We start from the raw sequence: 24,055 nt of genomic DNA on the forward strand, positions 1-24,055 counted from the left end.
TTCTGTCAGACAGAAGACTCTGCCTATAGGTTAATATGAGAAACCAAAGTCATAAGTTTATATTTTGGGCACTCATTATGTCAGGCAATATGTCAAGTTTAAGGGCTCCAAGAATTAGCTAAAGAGAAAGATGCATAGCTTTCATTGTTACAGAAGACGCTACACAGCTTGTTGAAGGAGGAAAGCCATTGACCCTGTAAGCTACAGTAAGTACCAACCTGGCGAGATGTACCCATTTGTGTAGTAGTGGCATGAATGTTGTGGGATTCACCAACAACTCTTTGCTTGGATCTAAAGTCTGCTTCACAGAATGAAACTCATGCCTGATACTACGAACCTGGCCAAGAACCCATGGCTAGGGAGCTCCAGTGCCCTAGGAAAGAACCTACTATTATTTTGATAAATGAATGCAGAATCACTCTGAGTGGTAGAGTCTTGGCTGGCCTGGCACCTCTTGTGTTTGAAACGCAAACATGCATTCACTGGAGTTACCCCTGCCACTAATGCCTAAATGTTTTCAGGATTGGGCCTTAGTTTCCCTTCATTACTCTTAAACTACTAATGAAATCATGACAGAGGGAATGGCAGAGGGGGTAAACCCATTCTGGAATCCAACTGCCTGTTTAATCCCAGAAGTACCATTGAATATCGGAAGCAATTAACTGAAGCTCTCTGGACCTCACAGTCCCCATTCATGCTATGGAGTTAACAAGATTATCTGTGTCTAATGAGCTGACGAGATGGCTCAGGGGGCAAAGGTGACTGATGTCAAGCCTGATTATCTGACTTTGATTTTTCAGACCCGCGTGGCGGAAGGAGAGGACAGCAAGCTGTTGTCTGGCCTCCTTGCATGTCCCGTAGCATGCACACACACACCCAGACACACAAGCGCACGTACAAAATAAATAAAAATGTAATAACATTTTAGTATTCCAAAGATTGTCTGTCTCCTCAGACTGCTTCTAGAATTAAATGGGATGTATGCATGCACAGTGCCTAAGTGAGCACTGGGGACCTATCACTTCCTGTTTTCATGACTAATTGAAGAAGTGGTCGTAGTTCATCTTTGTTGGCTAGAAATAGTACAGGTATCACAGGGCATCTGTGGCATCTCTGAAAGCTTGAACATCTGTGACTGCAGATCTCCTCCTCTCTCTGCCCACCCCTAGTGTCATCTTTTATGGTGCGTATTTTACGAAGTTTCTGGCTGAATGATTTCTTTTTTATAAAGTGCTTTAAATCATTGGAGCTCTTTCCTATAAGCAATCTCCGTTCACTGTCACTGGGCCTGAGTAAAGTGTCCAAACTCACAGTTCTGACAGGGAAACCAAGGCAGAGAGGAGTTGAGTGAGTGACTCTCTTACGGTCTTGTAGCTGGTTCTTGACATAGTATATCCAATTTTTGCTGGCAAAATTATTATTGAATTATCAAGGCTTTATTAGATGGAGGACTGATTAGATGGAGGACTCAGAATCAGGCACAGGAAGTCAATTAAAAAATGTTCGGCAGCTCAGTTTGCAATGAGTGGGAAAGTCAGACTGAACAATCAACCCCAGACGCAGGGCATGAACCTAGCCATTCACCACAGGGTTTCGCTTGTTTGTTCTTGTTCAACAGTTGTATAGGTCCTTTCCTGTGTGCTTTTGGCTAATGGACTCAAGGATACCCACCACCATTAGGAAAGTCTCTAGTGTGGTTTCTTTGGTGTCTCTACAGTCCTATATATCTCATGTGTTTCCCTTCTGGATCATGACAGGAAGTCTTGTCCCCCTAAGAATGAACCCTGAACTTTCTCAAAGGGTAGAATCCACTTCCTGTCCATCTGTGCATTTCTGAAGTGACTTTCTTCTTCCTAGAGTGGCTTCCTCTATAGTTTGATCAATTCCAATACAACTTCTTTATTTTTTATTTTTTAATTTTTCTTTTTGTGTAGCCCAGGTGACTTCAAATTCATGGCAATTACTCTGCTTTGGCCTCCCAATAGCTGGGATTACAGAACTGTGACACCACACCTGTAATCACAATTTCTGATTTGAGTAGGAAAGGCAAAACAGTCAATGATAACTAGACCTCTAGAATGAGTCAAAGGAGCCATCTTGGATCCTCTTGGTCACACCTTTCTCCAGCGGTCACTAGGGCAACTGATACCACAACCCCTGCCATTGCTGCCATGTGCAGAGCTTACTAGTGTCCCAGCATGCTTAGACTCCACATGTGTGGACCTGGAGACAGTTGTAGAACTTTCCAGGCCTCAAGTACATATGATATGGAAGTGAACAGGAGTTTGTAAGACTCATGGCAAATTTGGGTTCATGGGGATGGAGGATGGAGGCCAATTTGGAGACGTAGCCTATGAGACTTTTAAGATGGTCCCTTCAGGCTCTAGCCCAGCTGACTATTGTGGTGACCAACAGGGAGGGCTATGACCTCACAATGGCTTCCCTGTTCCAGTCCTTCATCTGTTCTACTCTTATCTTTGAGGCTCTTTTCAAAATTAAACTAAGTGTATGCCAGCCTTTGCCTCCAACTGCACTTGTGGCAAGGGGATCCAGGTAAGTTATTCAGTTAAATGGATTGATATTAACTAGGTTGGGTCAATGCTGTTACAGAATGTACTATAATTCAAATGAAACTGTTTCTTGACTCATCCATTAGAGAAGGAACGGGGTGGTTGTGGGAAACCACCCTGAATCAAGGAATAAGGGCTCAAATTTTGCCAGTGGCTGCTTTTGTGACCCACGCTAAACCATTCAACCATCAGTGCCTGGTCTGCAAAGTAGGGGTAGCGGAATGAATGATGTCATCTGTAACATGCCTTCCGGTTCCCTCATTGTACACTGGTGAAATATAAGCACCTGGGTGCATAGTAGCTGCCTCTCCCTCATTAACCCAAGGGATTGTTTAGGTTGAAAATATGGCCATACTTTAATGCAACTTCAGACCAGCACACCGATCTGTCCCCTGGAGGTCTAGATTAGAGAATGAGCTATTCAGAACCTCGAAGACAATAATGCTGACAGAAGGGGAGCGCGGCAGCTTCTGTGGGAGTCAGCAAACATTAGCAGGGGCTGCAGCTGTGAGATAAGAGCAGAGTAATGAGCAAACGACTGGCAACCAACTTCCCTGACTGCATCCCTCGGTCACTTAGTGACTCCTCGCATCCTTAACAGAGCTTGATAAATGGACGCCGAGAACTGAGAGTGGTTTTCTTCCCTCCTTTTGTCTTTTTAGGAGTTACTTGGAAACTCGGTTTAGAAAATGCTTCTATTTTGAGAAAAATAACACAAGTGCCAGGGAGAAAAAAAATAAAAGCGTCATAATATGGGTTTTCCCCATAAATCCCAAATCCAGGAGCATCAGTCTAGAAAAAGATGGGCAGCCATGATAGTAAAGGCAGCTCCGGTCCACGGAACACATGGAACAAACAGGTTGTGAAGCAAATGCGGTTGTTGACGTCTCCACACATAAGACATGCAATAGATGTAAAGTAGGTTATGACCGTTCTACACATGAGGGAGAGCATCTCAGAGGAAAACTGTGTTTGGTGACACATAGCTAGTTAGCAACAGAGCCCGGAGTTTTAAAAGCTTATATTTTTGTTTTAATTAAAATTTTTATGTGTTAGGCTGGGAGATAGTATAGTACTTATTACACAAGCATGGGAACCTGAGTTTAACCCCAGGCCCCATGTTAAGGAGCTCCGTGTGCCTTTTCTTCCTATTTGTGCCTTGTCCAGCCTTGGTGTGATGGTGGTGTATGTCTGGTCTTATTGTAGCTTCTTATGCTTAGTTGATGTTCCTGGGAGGTTTGCTATTCTGAGGGGAGGAACAAGGTAGATTTGGGGGAGAGGGGAGGTTAGGTTCGGGGGAAGGAAGGGGGAAGACACTGTGGTTGGGATGTAACATAGGAGAGAAGAATAAAAAATAAAAATAAAAAGGGAGCTAGGTGTGGTGGGGCACGCTTTGTAATCCTAAGGCTAGTGAGAGAGGGAATCCTGGGTTCCACGGGCCAGCCAGTCTACCTTACCTGGTAAATTCCAGGGCAATAAGAGACCTTGTTTCACTAAAACAAGGTAGACAGCATCTGGAATTGACCTCTAGCATCTGTGTACATGAACTGTGGTTGCATGCATGTGCACGCGTGTGCATGTACACACACAATATAAAAAATTCTTTAAAAGGTTTTTACATGTAGTGTGTGTGTGTGTGTGTGTGTGTGTGTGTGTGTGTGTGTGTGTCTTGAGCATGCATCCATTTGCTTTGGCACATGTGAGGAGGTCAGAGGACAACCTGAACAAGTGGGTTCTCTCTTTTAGCATGTGGATTCTGGATTCAAACCCAGACAGTCAGTCATAGCAGCAAGTATCTTTACCTGCTGAGTCGTCTCACTGGTTGTGGATATAAATAACCTTATGGGCCACACGATTAACACGTCAGGAGTCTGAAAGGCAGACTCATCTTGCTGCCTGTGGTCTTTCGACTGAACTTCCCGATGCTTCTACTCATTTTTCTTTTAATTACCGGGTTTTCATTTTCAAGAACTTTCCTCTCCATGCTTCCTCGGGTCATTTCTTACTGTTTAATGGGCACAGCCTCTGGCTTCCCCGAGGGAATGAACTGGTTTTTCTCTTTATTACCTTTTTCTTCTTTCCTGCTTTGGCCTCTGTTTTTCATTAGAGGTTCATAAACCCTCTCTGATCTTTGATTGCCTGTTTGTGTGTCACAGGCAAAAATTAAAGACTAATTTGGAAATGTGTGTGTGTGTGTGTGTGTGTGTGTGTGTGTGTGTATGTGTGTGTGTTTAGGATTGCTCACTAAATAAAAGAAAGTCCATTTAAATTTGAATTTTGGATTAAAGCATTCCTACCTAAGTATATTTCCAAAATTTAGTGGGCAAACACAGACACACAGACACAGGCAGACAGACGGACAGACGGACACACACACACACACACACACACACACACACACACACACACCACACTTCAGCTGTTTGTTATGACTTTGAGGCTGATAACTTTGGGTATGTGATTTATAGAGCCCCTAACTTCAGAGTGACTGGGTTCTGGGATTTCATTTGAGAAAATCCAGAGTCTTGATCTATCTCAAATCCATCTATCTGAGACCTGCTTCTTATGCCTACTCTGTGCTTTTCCCCACGGCAGAACTCCCTCTTTTCAGTTCTCTGGCTTTTCCCAGAGATTTACAAAAGCTAGCTTGCTTGCTCATGGTGGTGGAGGACTTCTTAGTGCCCCTTAAAGTGACAAGCAGGCAATCTCCTTGTCTTAAGGTTTGAGGGTCACATCCACCTTCCATAGCACTTTGGGCTCCAAGCTCCCAGCAAAGCGCTGTAGAGCTGGCTGCTCCTCAGTGCTGCCGTCCTCTGAGGGCCTGCCATTTACTGCTACAGTTGGGTCCTCTAACCACCTTGTTCATCCTTTCATTCTCCACAGACGCAGCGACTATGGCAGTTGTGGTGTTCCCTCTCATTTTGTATTTAACCCTTTAAAGACATTTCATATCATTAGAGTTCCAAGGAGGAGAGAGACCTTTCAAGCCACTAGGTTTAAGGGGGATGGCAGAAAGAAATTTAAGCTGTGGCCAATATTACTCACAGCTTTTACTTCTTCCACTGTCCCATATAATAACTCACACAGAAAAATTCAGTAAAAATGCCTGTGGCAGGAATGCCCTTGTCCACACTGATATTTCCCCCTTCCTTTCTCCACTGTTAATTGAACTCCGTGGTGATTCAGAATAAAGTCCTCCTTTCCCAACATACCTTGAGGCTAAATAGAGCCACACAACCAGATTTTGACTAGTGAAACCTAAGTGGAAGTGTTAGGTGGCAACTTCTAGAACACCTTGGAAGATGGCCTGAGTTACCTCGTGTTCCTGTCTTTATCTATCTTCCCTCCGGCTTCAAGGTGGAGAGTAGGGATAGAGCTTGAGCCATTGTCTCTGGCTAAAAGGTGGACATCACGGGGAGACAGAGGAAGCCTGGCTCCATGAGGACCTCACTAGCTACTGTACCAGCAGATGCTGGGTCTCTGGAGGAGCTGTGGTTTAGGTTTTCTGTTTCCTACAGTTGACCTAATGACAGCTGATGCAGTGTCAGGTGCAGCAGGATTTTGAGGGAAAGCAGTGTCAGAGACAAAGCCTAAAGGTGGGTCAGTTCAGCCAGATGGTGAAGCAGGGGTGGGCATAGGATTCTATGTAGCACTGATGACCTGACTGTGGTATAAGGGACATGGCATTGTTTCAAAGGAGAAGATGCAGTTAAATATGACCAAAGCACACAGATACTATAGGGGAGAAAAGAAAGACAATAATGCAAAGAAAAGAGTGAGACCAGAGCAGTGGCTTAATGGTGAAGAATTCACCGTTTATGCAGAAGACCATAGGTTTCCAGCACTCAAACCTCGTGGCTCACAACTGCCTGTAACTTCAGGTCCAGGGAATCTGACACTCTTTCTCTTCTGGTCTCCATGGACATATGACCCATGAGCATACCTGCACCCCCCATATAATATACATATAGTAAAAAAAACAAAAACTCTTTTAAAAAAGAATGGAAAATATAGAAGGGGAAATAAGGTTTAAGGGAAATAAGCTAAGTTTCAGGTTTTCTTGAAGGTCGGGTGGATGGAAGTTGGGGATACGTGGCTACAGTGCAGGGAGTTATAAAGAAGTATCCCAGGCCCTCCTACCTGTAGGTAACTCGCATCAGTGCGACAAAGGCATGAGGGTAGGAAGAGGATCTCAGCAGAGAGAGCAGAGTGTGGGTTACAGAACTCGGAGCAAGAAGAACCCTACAGAGGATCCGTGGGGAGGACAAAGGAAGATACCTGGCTGTTGGGGAACCAAAGAGTAGAACTTGGCATTGAGACATCAGTAAGAGTTTATGTCACTAAAGCTTGAAAAGAGCAGAAGTCTTCAGTGACCATTGACAGAACAATTTTGGTAGAACACAGGGGCAGACTCCACTGTTCTACATATAAATCCTGGAGAGGAGCAGACATGGGTTTAGGTCTCTAGTCACTCTTCCACCCATGAATATTGTTCATGACCATTACAGAGACAGATAACACCTGGACACAGTAGTAACATATGAAATGGCATGACCAGCACTTAGCCTCAGAGTCGTGAGATCCGAAGCAGGCTCATCAGTCATAAGAAAGACTTCAAACACGTCACTGTAGCACTAATCCTGCAGCGTATGCACCATGCTAATGAGCTTCATTTAGATGAGGGAAACACAGATAGCAGTGCTGGAATAATATGCAATGTTCAGCGTGGACCCTGGAATTCATTAAAGGCGCATGTTAGCCCCCATTTGTTAAATGGACTAGGTGCCGATACCTACTCGAAGTACAGCGTGAGGTCAGTGGCTAGTATCGACTGCTTCAGGAGCTGCATGAGGTCGCTGTATTCCTTGGAGGACAAATTAGCAAAGATGTTGTGACCCTGTAATGAGCAGGTAGAACATCACAAAACACACCATTAAACCTGTAGTCGATGACTGCATGCTTTTCCTCCATTAAAAAAAAAAAGAGAACATAAAATTGAAAGTTTAGTAAAAGCTTTCCTTTCTTATAGCTTCATTTTTATTTCTATTTATGTGTGGGCATATGGCTGGCTGGATGTGTGGATCCATGTAAGTGTATGCAGGTGCCCACAGAGACCGGACGAGGGCATCAGACTCTCTGGAGCTGGAGTTACAGGTGGTTGGAAGGTACCTGACTCGGGTGCTGGAAACTGAACTCACGTCCTCTGGAAGAGTAGCAAACACCATTCTTAACTGCGGGCCTTCACTCCAGCTCATAGCTTAATAGAAGTTTTACAAATACAGACAGATATCCTAGAAAGTGAGTTGCTTCAGGGGAGGCCCACCAAGGAGCACGTTATCATCTGTTTGGCGTGGAACTCTGAAACGCATGAACTTGCGTCATAACAGATATGGAAGAACATAGCCAAAGAGTGGGTTAAACATTTGGGATTTTTTGTGATCTAGAGACAAATACTACCTTCTGCTAGTAAAGACTTAGATGGCATTCTAGAAACCCTTGCTGTGGTGACAAATGACTTTGAGGGAGAAAGAGGCCATTAGACTCTAGCTTCTTAGTGGGAAGATTTAGACAATAGTAGCTTTGAGAGCAAATAGAGACATTCGGGTAGACATGACTGTCTCGGCATCACTAACCATTACTACCTATAATGGGAGAGCCAGAGATGTGGTTAAACAGCTTTCAACACACAGGGGATGCCTCTCAGAGACTACGTCCCATGAAGAAGTGAGGAACCCTGCACTGAACTCTGGGGTGCTTTGATGAAGCCTGTGGTGGATTAAATCCACAGCCCCGGGTACCTGCTATAGCGCTAAGATGAGGAAGCCATTGTCTGGGTGCAGGGGGATTCTAATAATGACTTTTACCAAACAAAGACTGCAATACAGCTTCACCTCCATGCTGCCGGACAGCACTCCTGTTCTCTCCAGAAGCCGACTCACTTGGCAACCGCTTGTTGTTAGTGACATGGGGAGCCCTTCAGCAGCAGCAGCGTGACTGTCACTGACCTCAGGTACTTGCCAAGTCGGGCTTCTTGGATCTGCTTTTCTCAGCATGAAATATGAACTCATAAGCATCTGTGACCTGGGAACTGGACCAACTTGAACCCAGGCTTGAGAGCCAGAAGATGGTACGGAAGGAAAGGAGCAAATGGCTTCTTAAGAATGCACTCTTCTCCCTGAGAGGTAAATTAATTTATCCAGGGAACCAGAATATCAATTAGCAATTTCATTTTAATCAAGCTCTAGGTGACAAACTGCTCTGCTGAGCTAATTTATCTCATCCAGTGAACCCTCCACTCCTTGACTGTAGGATGTTGGTTCTATCTGGGACCAGGTCCAATATTAACAGTAGTTTTCAAGTGGACTCTCGTAGGTCTTATTCAGTGATTAGGAGGGCCGAGAATTCAAGGGAAACTAGGGTATGATTTTGCCCAGGTTTTCCTTTTACTTTGTCCGAGCCTCACCTCATAAAGCAGTTACAACCAAGTATTCTGGAGCCTGGGAAAAAGTAGTTTAAGGTTTTGGGGAGAAAATGGCTGGATTCAGCAACAGATCCAGTATCACCCAGTGAAAGAAGACAACTTTAGGGGCAGTCAGAGTAGAAGTTTGCATTCAGACAAGAGACCCCCATCTGCACTTGAAGGTCCTGGTTATTTTGTGACATGCTTTTATTGCTTTAAAAGGACATGGTAGATAGTACTGGTCTTGAGGAGTGCAAACTAGTACAAAGTTAGCTTGTATCAGTGCATTACTGAACATGCGAATTGGCCTTGAATGACAGCTTACAGCTGGGTTCCTGAATGGAAACGGGTCTCCCTCAAATACTGCTTTCGGCCTCAGTCTAGGGAACAGGTGAGCAGGGCATGGGTGGACACCCAGGTGTGGAGAATGAGAAGTCTGCAGCAAAGGTCCTTGGCCCTCTAGCTTCTGCATGTCTGTGTAAACTGGGAAGTGGGATAGTGGCATTTGCCTTTCTGATGGCAGAATGGATGGCAGAATGAACGGGGTCCAGGGGTTCAGAGCTTCCTTACACTTTTTGTCGGTCATTATCACTCGGAAGAAGCTGGAGTAGAGGCTGGCCAATGTGTCATGCTTAGATGACACAAACCTAGGGGAGCTGGGCTGTTTATGATCCGTGATTACAAAGGTGGGGCTTTCTGGGGCCAGAGGTAGGGACACATCACATGTGCCAGAGAAGACAAGCAAACCAAAGCCCCTGCTGTCTCTACCCGCTGAAGCTCTCAGCCGACACCTTTCTATTCCAGAGCCATAGCCGACAGGAAGCTGGCTCCATCAGGTCCCATGGCCCTTACTTACTCTTAAATGAAAACACAGGCCTTCTGGCTGGTTGCCCTGGCCAATCCCACATTTGGAGTGGTGGGTCTCTATTATGAGGTTGAAGGCTTTGGTTATATTATAATAGACCTGCTTTCTGAAGATAGTTTAGAGTTTAAAAAAAAAAACCCTCCATGTTTAGTGAAGCCATTCCAGCGAACCAGGGTCTTCATGGCCATAATAATAATAGTTAATGGTGTAGGCAGAGAGGTGACAAATAAGAGGGGACAGATGATCCCTTCCTGGCCTAAAAAAATCTATATGCCTTCAGAAAATTAAACAGATTCTTCCTGGCAAGTTAAAAACTCAGCTGCTGCAGCCAGAGCTAGTTACTGGTTTCTCTTTTTCTCTGCAGGAAGAGAGAAGCCAACGCCTAAGCCCTGTGTTGCTGCAGGAAGCCAAACAGGGCGCTTGGTTTTAGCCCTGGCCTTGGGGTTACCAACTTTCTTTCACTTTCAAAAGCAGGCCTACTAAAAACCAAATCAGAACTCATCTTTTATTCTCAGTTTCACTATCAAAGCTAGACTCTTACTGTGTGTCCTTTAACGAAGACAACATGAGGCTCCGTTAACAAGCAGTCTCCTCCTGTTCCCCTGTAAGTGAATCTGCATGGTCTCCGGTGAGGCCAGTGAATCAGCTTAGGAAGACCCGGAACAAGGTCTTTGACATGTGATAGGCTCACAAAGGGCACTGAAGTCTGAGTTTAACTTAAACACAGCCTCTCACTTCTGTGGATTTGTACCCGGCACAGCACAGAAAGAGTGGGGATCACTTAGTTGGAGGGGAGAAGTGGAGCAGGTCGCACCTCACTCTGAAGGATCATCACGGCGTGGTTAAAGTGGTGATGCTCTAAGGTCGCTGAGGTCCCATAGAGCTGGGCCAGTGCAGAGTCACTCCTGAAAGAGAACAGAAGGCTGAGTAGGCGGGACCCTTCAGCTCACCATTTCCCGTACCAGCTCTTTGGACTACTCTGCCTTTGGTGGGGGAGCATGAGCAAATGCGTTCCAGTTAGCGGCTTGTGGAGTTCATTCATCTTGCAAGAACTTTCTTTGTGTTCAGATGAAATGGGTGATATGCAATTAACGAGGGACAGTCCTGGGCTTTGATGAATTTATAGAGTAGTGAGAAGTAATATGTGATCATGAGCAAGTGAGCAATTGTAAAACACAGAAACATACAGACCCCACGTGCTTGAGTGTGTTTGTATGTACATGTGTGTGCATGTGTATGCATATTTGTGTGTGTGCATGTGTATATATATATGTGTATGTGCATCTGTGGGTATTTGTGTGTGTGTGTATATCTGTATATCTATATATCTATGTACATGGGTGTGTATGTGTAAGCATATATGTGTGTTATAACTTTTGCTTCCTGATCCATGTAGGCTTCATGAACTAAGCCTTATAGTTCTGAGTTTGCACAGAAACTTTCTCATGTCGTATGTGTTTGAATCTACTCTGAAAAAGACTTTGAGAATATTCTGCAGTGTCCTTGTTATTTATTCTACATACATTTTAACAATTCTCTATCGAGATTTCCTCACCCACTCTCGGATCTCAGTGTAGAAGACTAGAAAGCTCCTTGGACTTGAAGTCACAGCAATTCCTTCAGCAAGTAGCCTTGGGTGGTTACTGGACTTGAAGGTCCAGTTTCTTTGTCTCTAAAATCATGCCATCGCTGTCTGCCTCATCTGTTGTTTATGACACTACAATAAAATTCTGTCTGTCACGGTGCCAGGTAGGGAGTAGATAGGAGTCCACATTAATTATTAATAGATCATTAAAACACACACATTTCCATTTTAAATTAACAAAAAGTTCACTGATACCTAAGGGGGTTACTGTATTATCTATAAATTTCACGTATGTAGAACAACCTATCCCTCAACAATGGCAGTTCAGCATTTTAGAATGTTCCAACGGTTCATCTCCAAGTGTCTCTTTGGATTAGGATTTGGTCTGGAGAGACCCAGGGAATCAAATAGCCATTCTAGAAGATCCCATCAGTCTCTAGATCCCATCAGTCTCTAGATCCCATCAGTCTCTAGATCCCAGCAGTCTCTAGATCCCAGCAGTCTCTAGATCCCAGCAGTCTCTAGATCCCAGCAGTCTTTGCCTGTTGCAGGAAGTTTGCAGCCTTGAAAGGACAGTTTGGCTTTAACTTGCAAAAGCTCGTAGCCTGCCCTGCTGGCGAGAGAAGGAAAGGCTGCACAAGAACGATTTCCATCCCAAGCTGCCTTGTGCTCCAGTGTGAGGTGACCCAAGGCTGCCATCAGTCTCAGGGATACAGAGGACATAGGATCCTTGGAGAGACTCAAAACTACTAGGAGAAGCGGCAAGGTTAGGTTGAGGAGAACTTGTGGTGAAGATGGTTGATGAGTGGATGGAGGGGACTGGAGTTTAGTCAGGTGCGTGTTATTTTCTGAAGTCTTGCCCAAGTTTACTACATCATTAGTTCAGGCTAATCTCATGGATAGGTTAACATTTAAGGTCAGTTGTCATTTGTCTTAGAAAGAATGCATGTCCATGACAAATGCATACAACATGACTGACTGAGATGCTGAGCTTCTGTGTGCCTGGCATGGAGTAGGTGCTTAAAAGTTACTTGCTCATGGAGCTGTGTGGAGAGATTATGGTTAAACCAGGAGGCTGGCCAGTAATGTTTGTGTCAGCATATTTTATAATGATTGTAATTTTACTAATAAGAGCCATCATCAGTAAGTGCCTACCATGTCCTGGGGATCACACTGACTATTTAATGCATAACACGACTATTGAGTCGTGATGACAACTATAAAATAGGAGTTGTTTTCTCACTTTATTCTAAAGAAACAGAGGCTTAAGAGGTGACATGGCTCTTAAGATCACACAGACAGCTAGTATCAGGTCTAGGCTTGAATCTAATTTGTAAGCTTCTCATTACAGTAGGAGGATGAGAAGTATAACACACACTTCTGATATTTGATGCTCTATTTTTATGAAGCTGTTGGCTCCCAGTAAAAGGAGCTTTTAAAACACTATTCGGAATTCCACTAGCATAGCTGTTAACCACAGGCTCCAATCCCAATCCCGGCATTCATTTCTGTTAACTAGTTCATTCTGGTATCCTTTGCTCATGGATGTGAGTTGCTGGGAAGAGGAAGAACATCTTATCTCTTTTTATTCCTGTTGGTTTAGCAGACCCTATAAACATTAAGCTAGCGAGATGTTCACAAGCCACTCAGTGTTTTCTTTGTTCAGGATGGATAAAAGGATGTTAGGACACTTTATACTAGGCATCCGAGGCTTGCTTTGCTCTGCGTTTCCTCCCCTTGTCACTGTGGTTTCAGAATATCTGTGCTCCAGTAGGATGCTCACAGTCTTATTCCTAGATTCTGTATTTGTTCCTTTCTAGAATTCCAGCTCTCATTCAGAAGATATGTACAATTTGAAGTTGAGTCATACTAATGTGGTTTCAGTGCAGGAAGACACTGGACTTCATTCATCCATCCATGTATGCATGATGTATGTTCCCATTATCAATGTAGCCAACAAGCACTGATGGCCATTGCTTTTGTCAGGTCCCGGAAATGTGAAATACAGATGTGTCATTCATGGGTCCTACCTTCGGGAAGCTCACAGTCTCCTAGACTGAGGTAGAGTTCCTTCTCTGATCAGTCCTGTACTAAAATACTCAGCTTCTTGTAGGCAAGAAGCCATCTTAGCAGCCAGAGAATGGAGCTGATACAATACAGTCACTGAAGCAATACGTCCATTTCACAGGACTCCTGGTGTGTACGACTGTATGTGGTTCCTACCAGTACTTCCAAGACTTAGAAACCTCCCAGTGCTTTCCTTCCTGGCCAAGACTCATCAGGAATTCTGTCTGCCCTGCTCTTAGGTCTTCACCTACTCTGGATGTCCTAGGATCACTGACAGCAAAGGCCAGTTTAACTAAAACAGAAAATAGACGTGATGACAGTAGATAAATCTGTCAGGGCTTTGTCAGTAAACATTCTGTAGACTATTACTTCTTTGAAATGACAAAAGATATGATGGGCTGAAGTATAAAGGGTTGATGTCAAATAACTTAGAGAAATGCTGGCTTTAAAAGCTCAAACTTATTGCAGGATTCCCCAGTGGCATCGATAAGTAAAAGACATGCACTGTGTGTGGTTCTACAGGGAGGGATATGACAGGCAGTCTTGTGAATCCTGACTGATCATAGAGCTCGTACTAAACAGCTCATGTCTTTCATGTAAACACTGCATAAACGTATACTCCCACCTTCAGTCATAAGAGAAGACTGACTTAACGCTGCATCTCATTTCAACTGTCTATGGTAAATGTATCCATCATCTGACCAGCTTTGGGCACATCCCCCATAGCTGCAGAAAGATGACCATACACATGCATATGTGTGCACATACATAGTGTAGGGGAAGAAGGAGGGGGGAAGACCGGTACTTTATAAATGTGAATATTTTTGATGCATGTTATTGCTTGGATCAACCCAAACACCAAAAGCTTTCATTTTTAGACTGTCAGTACACAGAAGGGAGATGTATTGAAAGGTAGAAGGGACAATTCTGTTCCTACAGACATTCGTCGCTTAGTGCAGACACTCAAAGTCCATGCATACCAAAGTGCAGCAGCTCCCACATATTCCTCGAGATGCATATTCTTTGAGGACGGAAAGCTAATGGCAGTGTGCAGCCGAAGCTTCGAGGAAACTTTAAAAAGGCAAACTATGAAAGGTAATTAGGAAGCTGGGAATTGCTGGGAGGTGGTGAGGAGTGGGATTAGGCTGTCAGGGCAGATTAATGTGCCCCAGTATTTCACTTCTGGGACCTGGCCGAAAGCGACAAGATGGGTTTTCATTCCCAAGAAATGAGTGTAAGAGATTATGCTAGAAATGAATAGGAGGGATCTCCTAGGAGAATGCGGTACAAAGCTGGGCCGAGCTGATATTTAATCATCAGGGGCAGCTGTAATAGAGAGGGGGATGAGTGGGCAATGCTGTCCCTGGAGAAAAGAGAGACGAGCAATTTCAGGGCACCGTGGTATTGGTGGTCTCACTACCGATTGATCATTCACCACACGCTCCCCGATACTTAAAAATTAAGGATAAAATATGAAAATGCAAAGGTTCACTTATCAGAAAGGCTAAGCATATAAATCAAATTGCGCTCTCACTAAAGTCATACTTTTTTATTGTAGGAGGCATTTTGCATTTTATATAGTAATTTGTCCCTTGCTAAAAGTCTCCCGTGGTTTTTTTTTTTTTTTAATAGTCTTATGGATGACACAAAGGTAGCCTATGCTTCGCCACCTAACAGCTGCAGCATTTAAGTTCTGTTGCCGAAATCTTCCGAAAGGAAGGAAGGGAATAGGCTATGAAAAGTTCGGAGAAGGGGTTGTCGGCTTCTCCCAGAATGCCTAGCACAAGACCTTGACCCCAGAACATGTCCCATTACTAAAGAATGAAAGAGGACAAAAGGTTCCAGATTTCCTCCTGTGGATTTCAAACAATGGTACACTCACTGAAGAAATCTTGTTCTAGTCACTGAACAGTTGTGCCAACACTCTCTGACCTTCACATCAAATGGAATCTTAACTGAGGTCACACTGGCAATAAGTGTTGGAAATCGAAGCTTGATGTCCTTGACCAATGGTCAGCTACAAGCTGGGGATTGTGTGCAAGATAATAACCTGGTTTGAGGAGACGCTCTGCACCCTCCTAGAGCTTGTAGAGTTGACAGTGGGACTGGAGGATACAGAAAAGCCTGGTGACAATGACATTATTTACTTAACATCTGTGAAAGTTGGTCAGTCCTGGACAACTGACCTGAGACCTCAGGGTATCCATTTCTATTTTTAAAAGATCATGACATGGAAAGATGTGAAAGCTTTAACAGTTCCACAATTGTAACAGGCCTGCATTTTGAGTTGCTGGATGTCAGGATATATTTTAGTTTTCTAAAGCTTATCTGGCGAGATGGTCAACGAACTGAAAGCTCAGAATCAGCAGTCCAAGGGGGATGCCACGGAGTGAAAGGAAGCATGGGTGCGAAGGTTCAAGAGTGGCTTTTGGAACTGGACAGCCCAGATCCAATTGCCACAGCACCACTGGGTTGTGGAGTTTGGACAAGCTGCAAAGCGGAGACCGAGCTATCTACAGAAGTGTGGGCGAGGGCGTAGCAGAGTTAACAGTCAAATTACCACTTGCCTTGTCTTGGGGACTGGATTTTGCAAGAAACAAAAAAAGAAGAAAAATGGGCCTCATCAGGAAGAGGTTTAAGTGACACAGGAACCCTGACTTAGAAGAACGGACTGAGTACCTCCAAGTAGGGAAAGCAAGGGGGAGAGGCAGGGTTGGAGTCTGAGTCTCTTCTTTTTTAATGTTTCTTTTGGCTTCCCTCTCACTGTTATCTTCCTCCCCTGCTCCTTCCGGAAGACCGGCCTTCTTGATTCTCTCATCCACTTGGTCTGCGCTCATCATAGCTTCTCCTGACGGCAGACCCAAGTGGGCAGGGGGGGCTGCAGGTAACCGACGCAGTGTGTGACCATGCTCAGGAACATCCTACGGGCCCAACCTTTAATAGGTATGGCCTCTTGGTCTAATCCACTGAGGGGAGGAAGATCTTCCCCATTCAGTGTGATACACCGACTAGCTGCAAGGGTCAGTGGCAGTGTGCCTTTGTGTACTCCCCTCTCTTCAAAAGAACACCGGGGACTTTATTCTTGGTTTGCTGGTTAGCTCTTCTTTTTGTACCAGTGGTAACATGATATCTGGCTGGAAAGAGAGTCCTAGAGGGAGACACACTAACAGAATGTCGTTGGCATGGAAAAGAGGAATTTTTGAAAAAAAATTAAGGAAATTCAAACAAAGTTTAAGTAAGAAGCTGTCAAAAGGAGCACATGGTATATACATTAGCAAGCTTTAAGCCTTTGCCACAGCATCAAACCTATGCATTTGAAGGCTATGTTTCACCATCTGCATCCGTAAGAGGTCACATTTATTTACCCTATTAGAAGGTATATTAAAATACATGCAATTCATCCGGTAACCATTCACTGGTTCAGCAAACATTTCCTGTGTGTTTATTATGTCCCTGGCACTGATGGGTTTCAGGTCTTAACGAAGAAGAGGAGATACACCAGAAAGTCAGCAATCAAAACGGAGCAGGGTGCATGCTTTTGAGAGGACATCGCCAGGGCACTACGAAGGCAAGACACAATGCTGAGGAAAGGGTGCATCAGGTAGACCCCTGGATGTGATGTGTTCAGAGAAGCTGTGGGAGAGGAGCAGGAAGGCACCAGGAGCTAGCAGGGCCTCACTGAGAGCGAGAGCCTTCAGGACAAGTCGGTGTTAAGCCCGAGAGATGAGCCGGGGTCTGATTTGAAGGAGCCTTAAGAGGCTAAACTAAGGAATATGAATATCTAAAATTTTCAGGAGGCCTGAGGATGAAGCATGAGTGTGATTTGAACATCTTTGTGCATGAGGAGGAAGTTTTCAGATTACCAAGAAGGCACGAGGAGAGCTGAGCTTTCTGCTGCAGCATGGGAAGCCCAAGGAAGCAGACGTTGCTCCAAGACTACAGCAGAGGGGCTGGCTCTGATGAGATGCGGTCGACGCTGCCTAATGACCCCTACATTCCCTGGGTTAGAGACTAAGAGAAAGGGACACAGATGAAGGGGAAGATTCAGAATTCGAGGATTTGGGGTCTTCCAGTAGGAGGCTCTTCCCATGGTTGGTAGAAAGCATCTGGAGATAAACACATGGGAATTACGGCTCTGAGCAGTGCATGAGGGCTCAGGAGTGGGGAGGTGATGCCCTGCACTAATAGCCCAGAGAACAGGAGAGCAAGGTGGGACGCAGGAGGCCTGGAGGCTAACAATGGAGGAAGGCTACATAGGCAGATAAATACCTTTCGTGAAGAAAAACTGAAGCAAAGTTTAGGAAGGAGCCAGTAAGAAAACACGACCTACGCAAGCCTGGCCAACAAAGGAGGGCATGAAGGGCTCCAGAGGAGAGAGGCACAAAGGTCCCGAGCAGAGCTGGACGTATCAGCTTCGGCGGTTCCACTGAGATAGGAGGGAAAAAGGGAAGGACAGATGGGGAGGGATAGATAAGTGTGGGTGGCAGGGGAGGAAATGGAGAGAGTTCTCAATTGATTGCCTCAATTTTCACAGTGAAGTAGGAGGCAAGGGGATCTGTAGAGTGGTGTGAGGAGGTAGTGGAGCTTCTTCAGAGCAGGCTGAGTGGAGTCAGCACAAAGATTGGTGTGGGGTCCTGAGCATGCGGCTGGGTTGAGAAGATGTATATCTGCTGTGTCCCATGCTCACATAACTGTGATATTTTCTCCCAGGGCTCTTTGACAAGTCCAGGCAGGGCGGCAGGAAATTGAATTGTCAGACTGAACTAAGGCTGGGTTTTTGCAGGCCGGATGTCATGGAGGTTTAAGAGGGTTGAGGAACTGTTGGGTACTGCGTATTGAGAAGTGGTGGGCTGTAGGATGAAGGATGGAGAGAGGGAGTCTCGGTCAAGACAGTTTGCTAGACCAGATCAAACACAAGAGCCCAAGACATCGACGTCTGACTTAGAGGGTGCTAGGGGATAAAAGGAATGACCAGCTGAAAGCAAGCGGTTGACTCACAGTGGGTTGTTGGGATTTCAGCTGGTGGAGATCTACCTTCTTGGAGAACTTTGAAACCTGTCATCTGGAAGCTAACCCCACCTCTCTATAGAAGCCTTTCTTACTGTTCTCTTCCCACCTGAAACATCTCTCACGGTCTCTGGGCATCTTAGCAGATAGCTAGTTCAAAGAACATTAAAATGTGACCTCGTGGCAAGAGTCCTGGGATTGAACTGTATCTCTAACATGCCTAAGTCCTCCGGCCCTTGCTACAATGTGAACCACCGAGTAGTGGCTTTCTTGACCAGATAGATTGGTCTATCCAGGTGACTCGTGTACAGGGCTGAATAGTCGATTACCCATACAGGGCCGAATAGTCGATTACCCATCCCTGTGTTTATGTGATTCCTTTGTCTGTTTCCATCTTTTCATGGGGTGAGGAATGGGTAGAGCAAAGCAATCTTTGCTTCATTAATCTTCCTGAGCCTGTTTTTATTCCAATCATCTCAAAAACCAGGCTTGAGAGTAGCAGGTCCAAGCAGCTTGTCATGGGATGGAGGCAAATAGGCTGAGAGGGGAAGAATGGGCCTTTGAAAACCTCAACTGTGCTCTCTGACTGAGGTCGGCAGAGACAGGCCAAATCAACAAGCATGACACAAAGGGCAAATTTGCAATTAAAAGAAGAATGGGGAATTATAAAGATGGATGGGCCATGACAGGCATCCCCAAGCCTGCATGGCCTTGGCCTCTGATGCCAGAAATTAATGCTCTACTCTTTAGCACTCGTCACCTTTGGCTCCGAACAGAGAGGCAAATGCATTAAAATCACAACAATTAGAACACTTACTTAGCTTGGAAGGCATTGTTGGTTCCCCTGTGGTCGAGGTCATGACACAGGCATCCCACAATCACCGCTAAAATTTCCACCTCGGTCAGAATCTCTTGAAACCCAGCAGTCTGGGAAGAAGGGGACAATGGCAAGTCAGTGCCAGGGGCAGAAAGGCGGAGCAGCAATCGGCTGGTCTCATGCCCACATCACTTAAGGCAATGATTAGCTGTCACCCTCTCAGATGACAGGCATTGAGTGGTCAGTTGCTCAGCCCAAGGTCCCCACCGTGAGGGATTAGCTTGCTGTTGTATCAGGACAGAGTGTCAGCCTGTTTCATTCCCTTTTTTAGAGAGAATTTCGGTGTTCACACCGATAGTCTGGGAAAGGCCTCGAGTGAAATGTGTTTTGACATTCCACACAGGAGGATAAGCGTTTCGTTTAGAAGTAGGAAGGTATGAAGGGACTTTCAAAACCGAAAACTCCCATCCCCAGCGACTACTCAAATGAGGGCCAGCAAACAGAACTAAATCTTGCTCTATAATAAATGGAGGAATAGAGAAGTACTCACATCTCTGTGTGATGATTTAGCTTATAAATCCCTTAATACACATTGGGCTGATGGACAGATTCAAATGCGTACAGGTAAGTCCTGGAAACTGAGGGTTAGACAACCCAGGGCTGAGGTTCAAGGGGAGGGTACACTATTCGGAAGCCATTGTTTCTGATCATGGTAGCCCTGTGAACTACGTGGCTGGGGTGTAATTCCTCCTGGAAGCGGTTGGACATCGTTACAGGCAGGCAGGAACACAGAACCAGTTTTCCAGCTCCAGCTCCAGTTGGCCCTTTCATTAGTTTGGAGGAGGAAACACACCTTTGGGAGAAAGATCTGTGAGCCTTCTCCATCTGAAGCGCTTGCTGCCCCTCCCCCTCACACTGTAAATCTCCTGTTCCACTCTATCAGAGGGTAGGAGGCGGGAGTTCGGTTGAAATGACTTTCCATATATGTTTCTTTTCCACAACTCTCAGATCACAGGCTAATACCTGTAAGAGTTTTAGGGCAGTGAAAACTTTTTTTTTAAATTAGTTGTGGTCTTAATACAGAAATAACTGAACGATGGATTGCCGCATTGGCAGTGCCATTTCTCAAAACCGACTTGGTTCCCTGACTAGGTTTGGAGACATGCATGACACTGCTTATACAACTGGAAATGTTAACAGAGCTATGAAGCAGTCCTCGCCAAAGCTCACGTGCACCCTTCACTTTAAAACTCGCTGGACATTTGCTTTTGTTCATTTTATTATTCGTAATACTTTCCTGAAGCCATACTAAGAAGCTTAAAGCCAAAAGTCTACAGTCTCCCTCACCGTTCATATTTCCTGATATGTAGATTTTTCTGATTTGTAAAGGCAACCAGATTCACTTGTTTAAGTAACTTGGTGACATCACTCCCATATCGCTACACAATATACATGCGTCTTAGCACTTGAGTATTTATCAAATATTTACAACGCATTCCTATGCTGCTAGGAATTCTAAGAATTTTCGTCCCCAGCTCCGAAAAAAAGAAAAAAAAAATTTCAACTGCTTAACTTACTTTTTTTTTTTTTACCAGTCTTATGAGGTGATAGCTATTATTATCCTCAGTTGCGAATGAGGAAACTGAGTCACGGAGAGGCATCATCTTGTGCCTAAGGCTCACAGCTGATGCAGGGCATTGGGGAGCCTCTTCCTAGCATCCCTCCCAGAGTGCCTTGAAGCATCGATGGTATGGTGGTGGATGAGAGGTGGATGGTCCCTGCACCTCCCTTCCATTCCCAATGTGATCCATGCCCAGAGCTTTTGTCATGGTCACCCTATAAGTACTATCCACTGCCCAAGTGACTGATGCCCCGAAACTGTTTCTTTCTAATTTTTAAAATATTTTTCTTTTATTGGATATTTTCTTTATTTACATTTCGAATGCTATCCTCTTCCCCAGTTTCTCCTCCAGAAACATGCCATCTCCCCCTGCTTCTAAGAGGGTGCTCCCCCATCTACCTACCTACTCCCTCCCACTTCCCCGTCCTGACATTCCCCTACACTGGGGCATCGAGCCTTCATAGGACCAAGGGGCTCTTCTCCGATTGATGCCCAATCCGCTTATTTCCTGGAGTTCTTATTTCTTTGAACCAGCTATGCCTTCCCACATTCTATATGACTTTGTAAAGTCTATTAAGTAATTTTGAAGGGAATCAAAAGCCTCACACTTATGTGGTCCTTGGTGGGGGATGGTCAGGTCTGGTTTGTCCCCTCCCTGGGGGATGGCCCTATCTCTGGCCTCCTATGGTTTTCCTTGATGTCTGCCTCATTTGGCAGGTCTTCATAAGGAAGCAGTGTCCATTTCTTAGGGAGCCACTTGTTCTGAGGCTCTGCGTGGCTGGAACGGGGAGGGGCGCTTATTCTATCTTCCCACTCCACTGGTAGGTTGCCTAACAGTTCTAGGGGTAAACAATTCCTCTCAGGGCTCTAAGAGACTCACTACTTATGACGTTGCTTTTGGGAAGATCACGCCCGTCTTCTGCCTGATATTTTCAGTGTCAGGCTGCTTGCTTCCGAATGTCCTCCCTATCCCCAGTGCTTAGCACTTCCAGGAAGCTGTGCTTGGCTCGGGAGTTCCTCCTCCTCCTGTTGACACTGTAAATCTAATCTGCAGGCTCTGTTTCTCCAGCACATGCTCCCTGGGTCTTTCTGTTACTGATTTTCTTCAGTACATTTACTTATTTAACCTTTACACGTGTGTGCATGTATGGACGTCCCGTGGGGTGAACATGGAGGCCACTTCCGGGAGTCTGGACGCAGTAGCTTGAATTCAAGTGGCCAGACTTGGGCAGCCTTTCCTGGCTGAGCTGTCTCACCGGTGCTTTTTCTACCTTTCGGAGGAAGTTGATAAGATTCCTGATATTTTCTTTTGCTCCTTGGAATTGCCCATGTCCTCCGAGCCCGCTCCTTTCTTTGTGTCCTCTCAGAAGTCCACACTTAGAATGAAGCGGTCTGAAGCTCATCCTATACCAGGGTGGGTGCATGGTGTCTGCCAGATGCCAGGCCTGGCTAGAGGGTGACCAAATGTCTGGCCTTTTGGTGGAGACTCCCAAACACTAGACCTAAGCTCATGTCTCTGGACTCTCCAACCTGTTGCCTAGAATGGTGTAAACACTGAAACAAAATCAGGAGCTGTGACTTTGCACCGTGAGGACACTGGTGTTCACGCGTTTCCTCTCTCCCCATGTATCTTGCCCCTTTTGCTGATGTCCTCAAAGATAGTGCTTCATTTTCTCTAGCAAATACTCTGGTTCCTGTATAAGTTAGGGTAGGAACAAATCTTCTGCAGGATAGATGAGAGAGGGGGACTTGGGGACTCACCATTTGATTCTTTTTTTTTCCCTCCATCTTTATTAACTTGTGTATTTCTTATTTACATTTCAATTGTTATTCCCTTTCCCGTGTTTCCGGGCCAACATCCCCCTAACCCCTACCCCTCCCCTTCTCTGTCGGTGTTCCCCTCCCCATCCTCCCCCCAACAATCACGTTCACTTGGGGTTCAGTCTTGGCAGGACCAAGGGCTTCCCCTTCCACTGGTGCTCTTACTAGGCTATTCATTGCTACCTATGCAGATGATTCTTTAACTCACTGTAACCTACTTTGTGGCCTCTGAAGTCTTTAGTTGCTGAGCCTTGGTAGGTCAGGAAAAACTATTCTCATGGATGTGCCTTCTCCCACCTCTATCCTGAAGGTAGAAGCTGGGTCTTGTTCTTTGCTGCTGTGTTATAAACTATCATTCTCTCTCTCTCTCTCTCTCTCTCTCTCTCTCTCTCTCTCTCTCTGTGTGTGTCTGTCTCTCTCTCTGTGTCTGTCTCTCTGTGTCTCTGTCTGTCTGTCTGTCTCTCTCTCTCTCTCTCTCTGTGTGTTCTCTGCCTTTGTTGCTGGGGGATTTTGCACAGTAACCTTTTATTTTCCCCTCCTTTTGAAATTTATCACGTCTCTAAAATGCTTCATCATCACGAATACTTTTGAGAACCTAATGAGATGTACAAACTCTCTTTCTATAAAAATCTAATAATCTCATATCACTCCAAGGCTATTGAGCTCATCTGTGGACCCTTAGACTGAAGAAGCCTTGAGGCTGAGCAGACACATGATCACACAAAGCATGTTTACCTCTTCCGACTGTGATACCTGAGTTACTGAAGCAGCACCGTGGGCTTGACTGTGATTTAAAGCTGCCTGGTAAATGGTTTCTGAGAATCATCAGGCCTGAAAAGTGTCCACCTGCCACTAAGTTTCTATTTGCTCCTCCCCCCTCATCCATCTTCCTTCAGGCCCATCCATTCAGACCTCCATCTTCCCAGAGTGAGCAGAAAGTCAGCTGCCCGCTGAAGATAATATACTTTCGAAAAGAAAACAGTGTGTGTGGGGGGTGTTGACGTATTTATTTCCTGACTCTAGCTTATTGTTTTATTTTTCAAATAAAATTATGTCTTTCCTCAATTACTATGAGTTTTATTGACCTTTGTGTCGATATGCCTTCTCACTTGGGTCACCTCGTGGTATATATCAGAAACACAAGCAATAAAAATAATATGTCTAAGAGACAGTCAGTTCATAGGTCTAGTTCTCACCTCACCTAAGAAAAGCCTCCTTACATGGGGCAGCCCTCCAAATGGC

The 24,055-nt window shown here is 45.1% G+C and overlaps 1 protein-coding gene and 1 long non-coding RNA gene across 7 annotated transcripts in view; one reads left to right on the forward strand and one right to left on the reverse strand.

Moving 5' to 3' along the window:
* Positions 1-24,055, reverse strand: part of Pde11a (phosphodiesterase 11A) — a 383,576-nt gene that overhangs the window by 48,517 nt on the left and 311,004 nt on the right. For all 3 annotated transcript variants that reach the window (NM_001127480.2, NM_080893.2, NM_001127481.3), the window contains 3 exons: positions 19,372-19,481; positions 10,710-10,800; positions 7,367-7,467 (listed from right to left, as the gene is read on the reverse strand). In NM_001127480.2, the coding sequence (NP_001120952.1) occupies positions 7,367-7,467; positions 10,710-10,800; positions 19,372-19,481 (302 nt within the window). The remainder of the gene's footprint in view (positions 1-7,366; positions 7,468-10,709; positions 10,801-19,371; positions 19,482-24,055) is intronic.
* LOC120101579 (uncharacterized) lies at positions 1,665-23,878 on the forward strand. Of its 4 annotated transcripts, none has more exons than XR_010065238.1 (3): positions 1,670-2,553; positions 17,021-17,148; positions 17,342-23,878. It is a non-coding gene; the product is annotated as an uncharacterized LOC120101579 (long non-coding RNA). The 4 variants fall into 4 exon arrangements; XR_005502251.2 differs by having other exon boundaries at positions 1,737-2,553; positions 15,180-17,148; XR_005502253.2 differs by having other exon boundaries at positions 1,737-2,553; positions 15,180-17,148; positions 18,567-23,878.

The sequence above is a fragment of the Rattus norvegicus genome, chromosome 3 (assembly GCF_036323735.1).
Source record: "Rattus norvegicus strain BN/NHsdMcwi chromosome 3, GRCr8, whole genome shotgun sequence".
Lineage (NCBI taxonomy): Eukaryota > Metazoa > Chordata > Mammalia > Rodentia > Muridae > Rattus > Rattus norvegicus.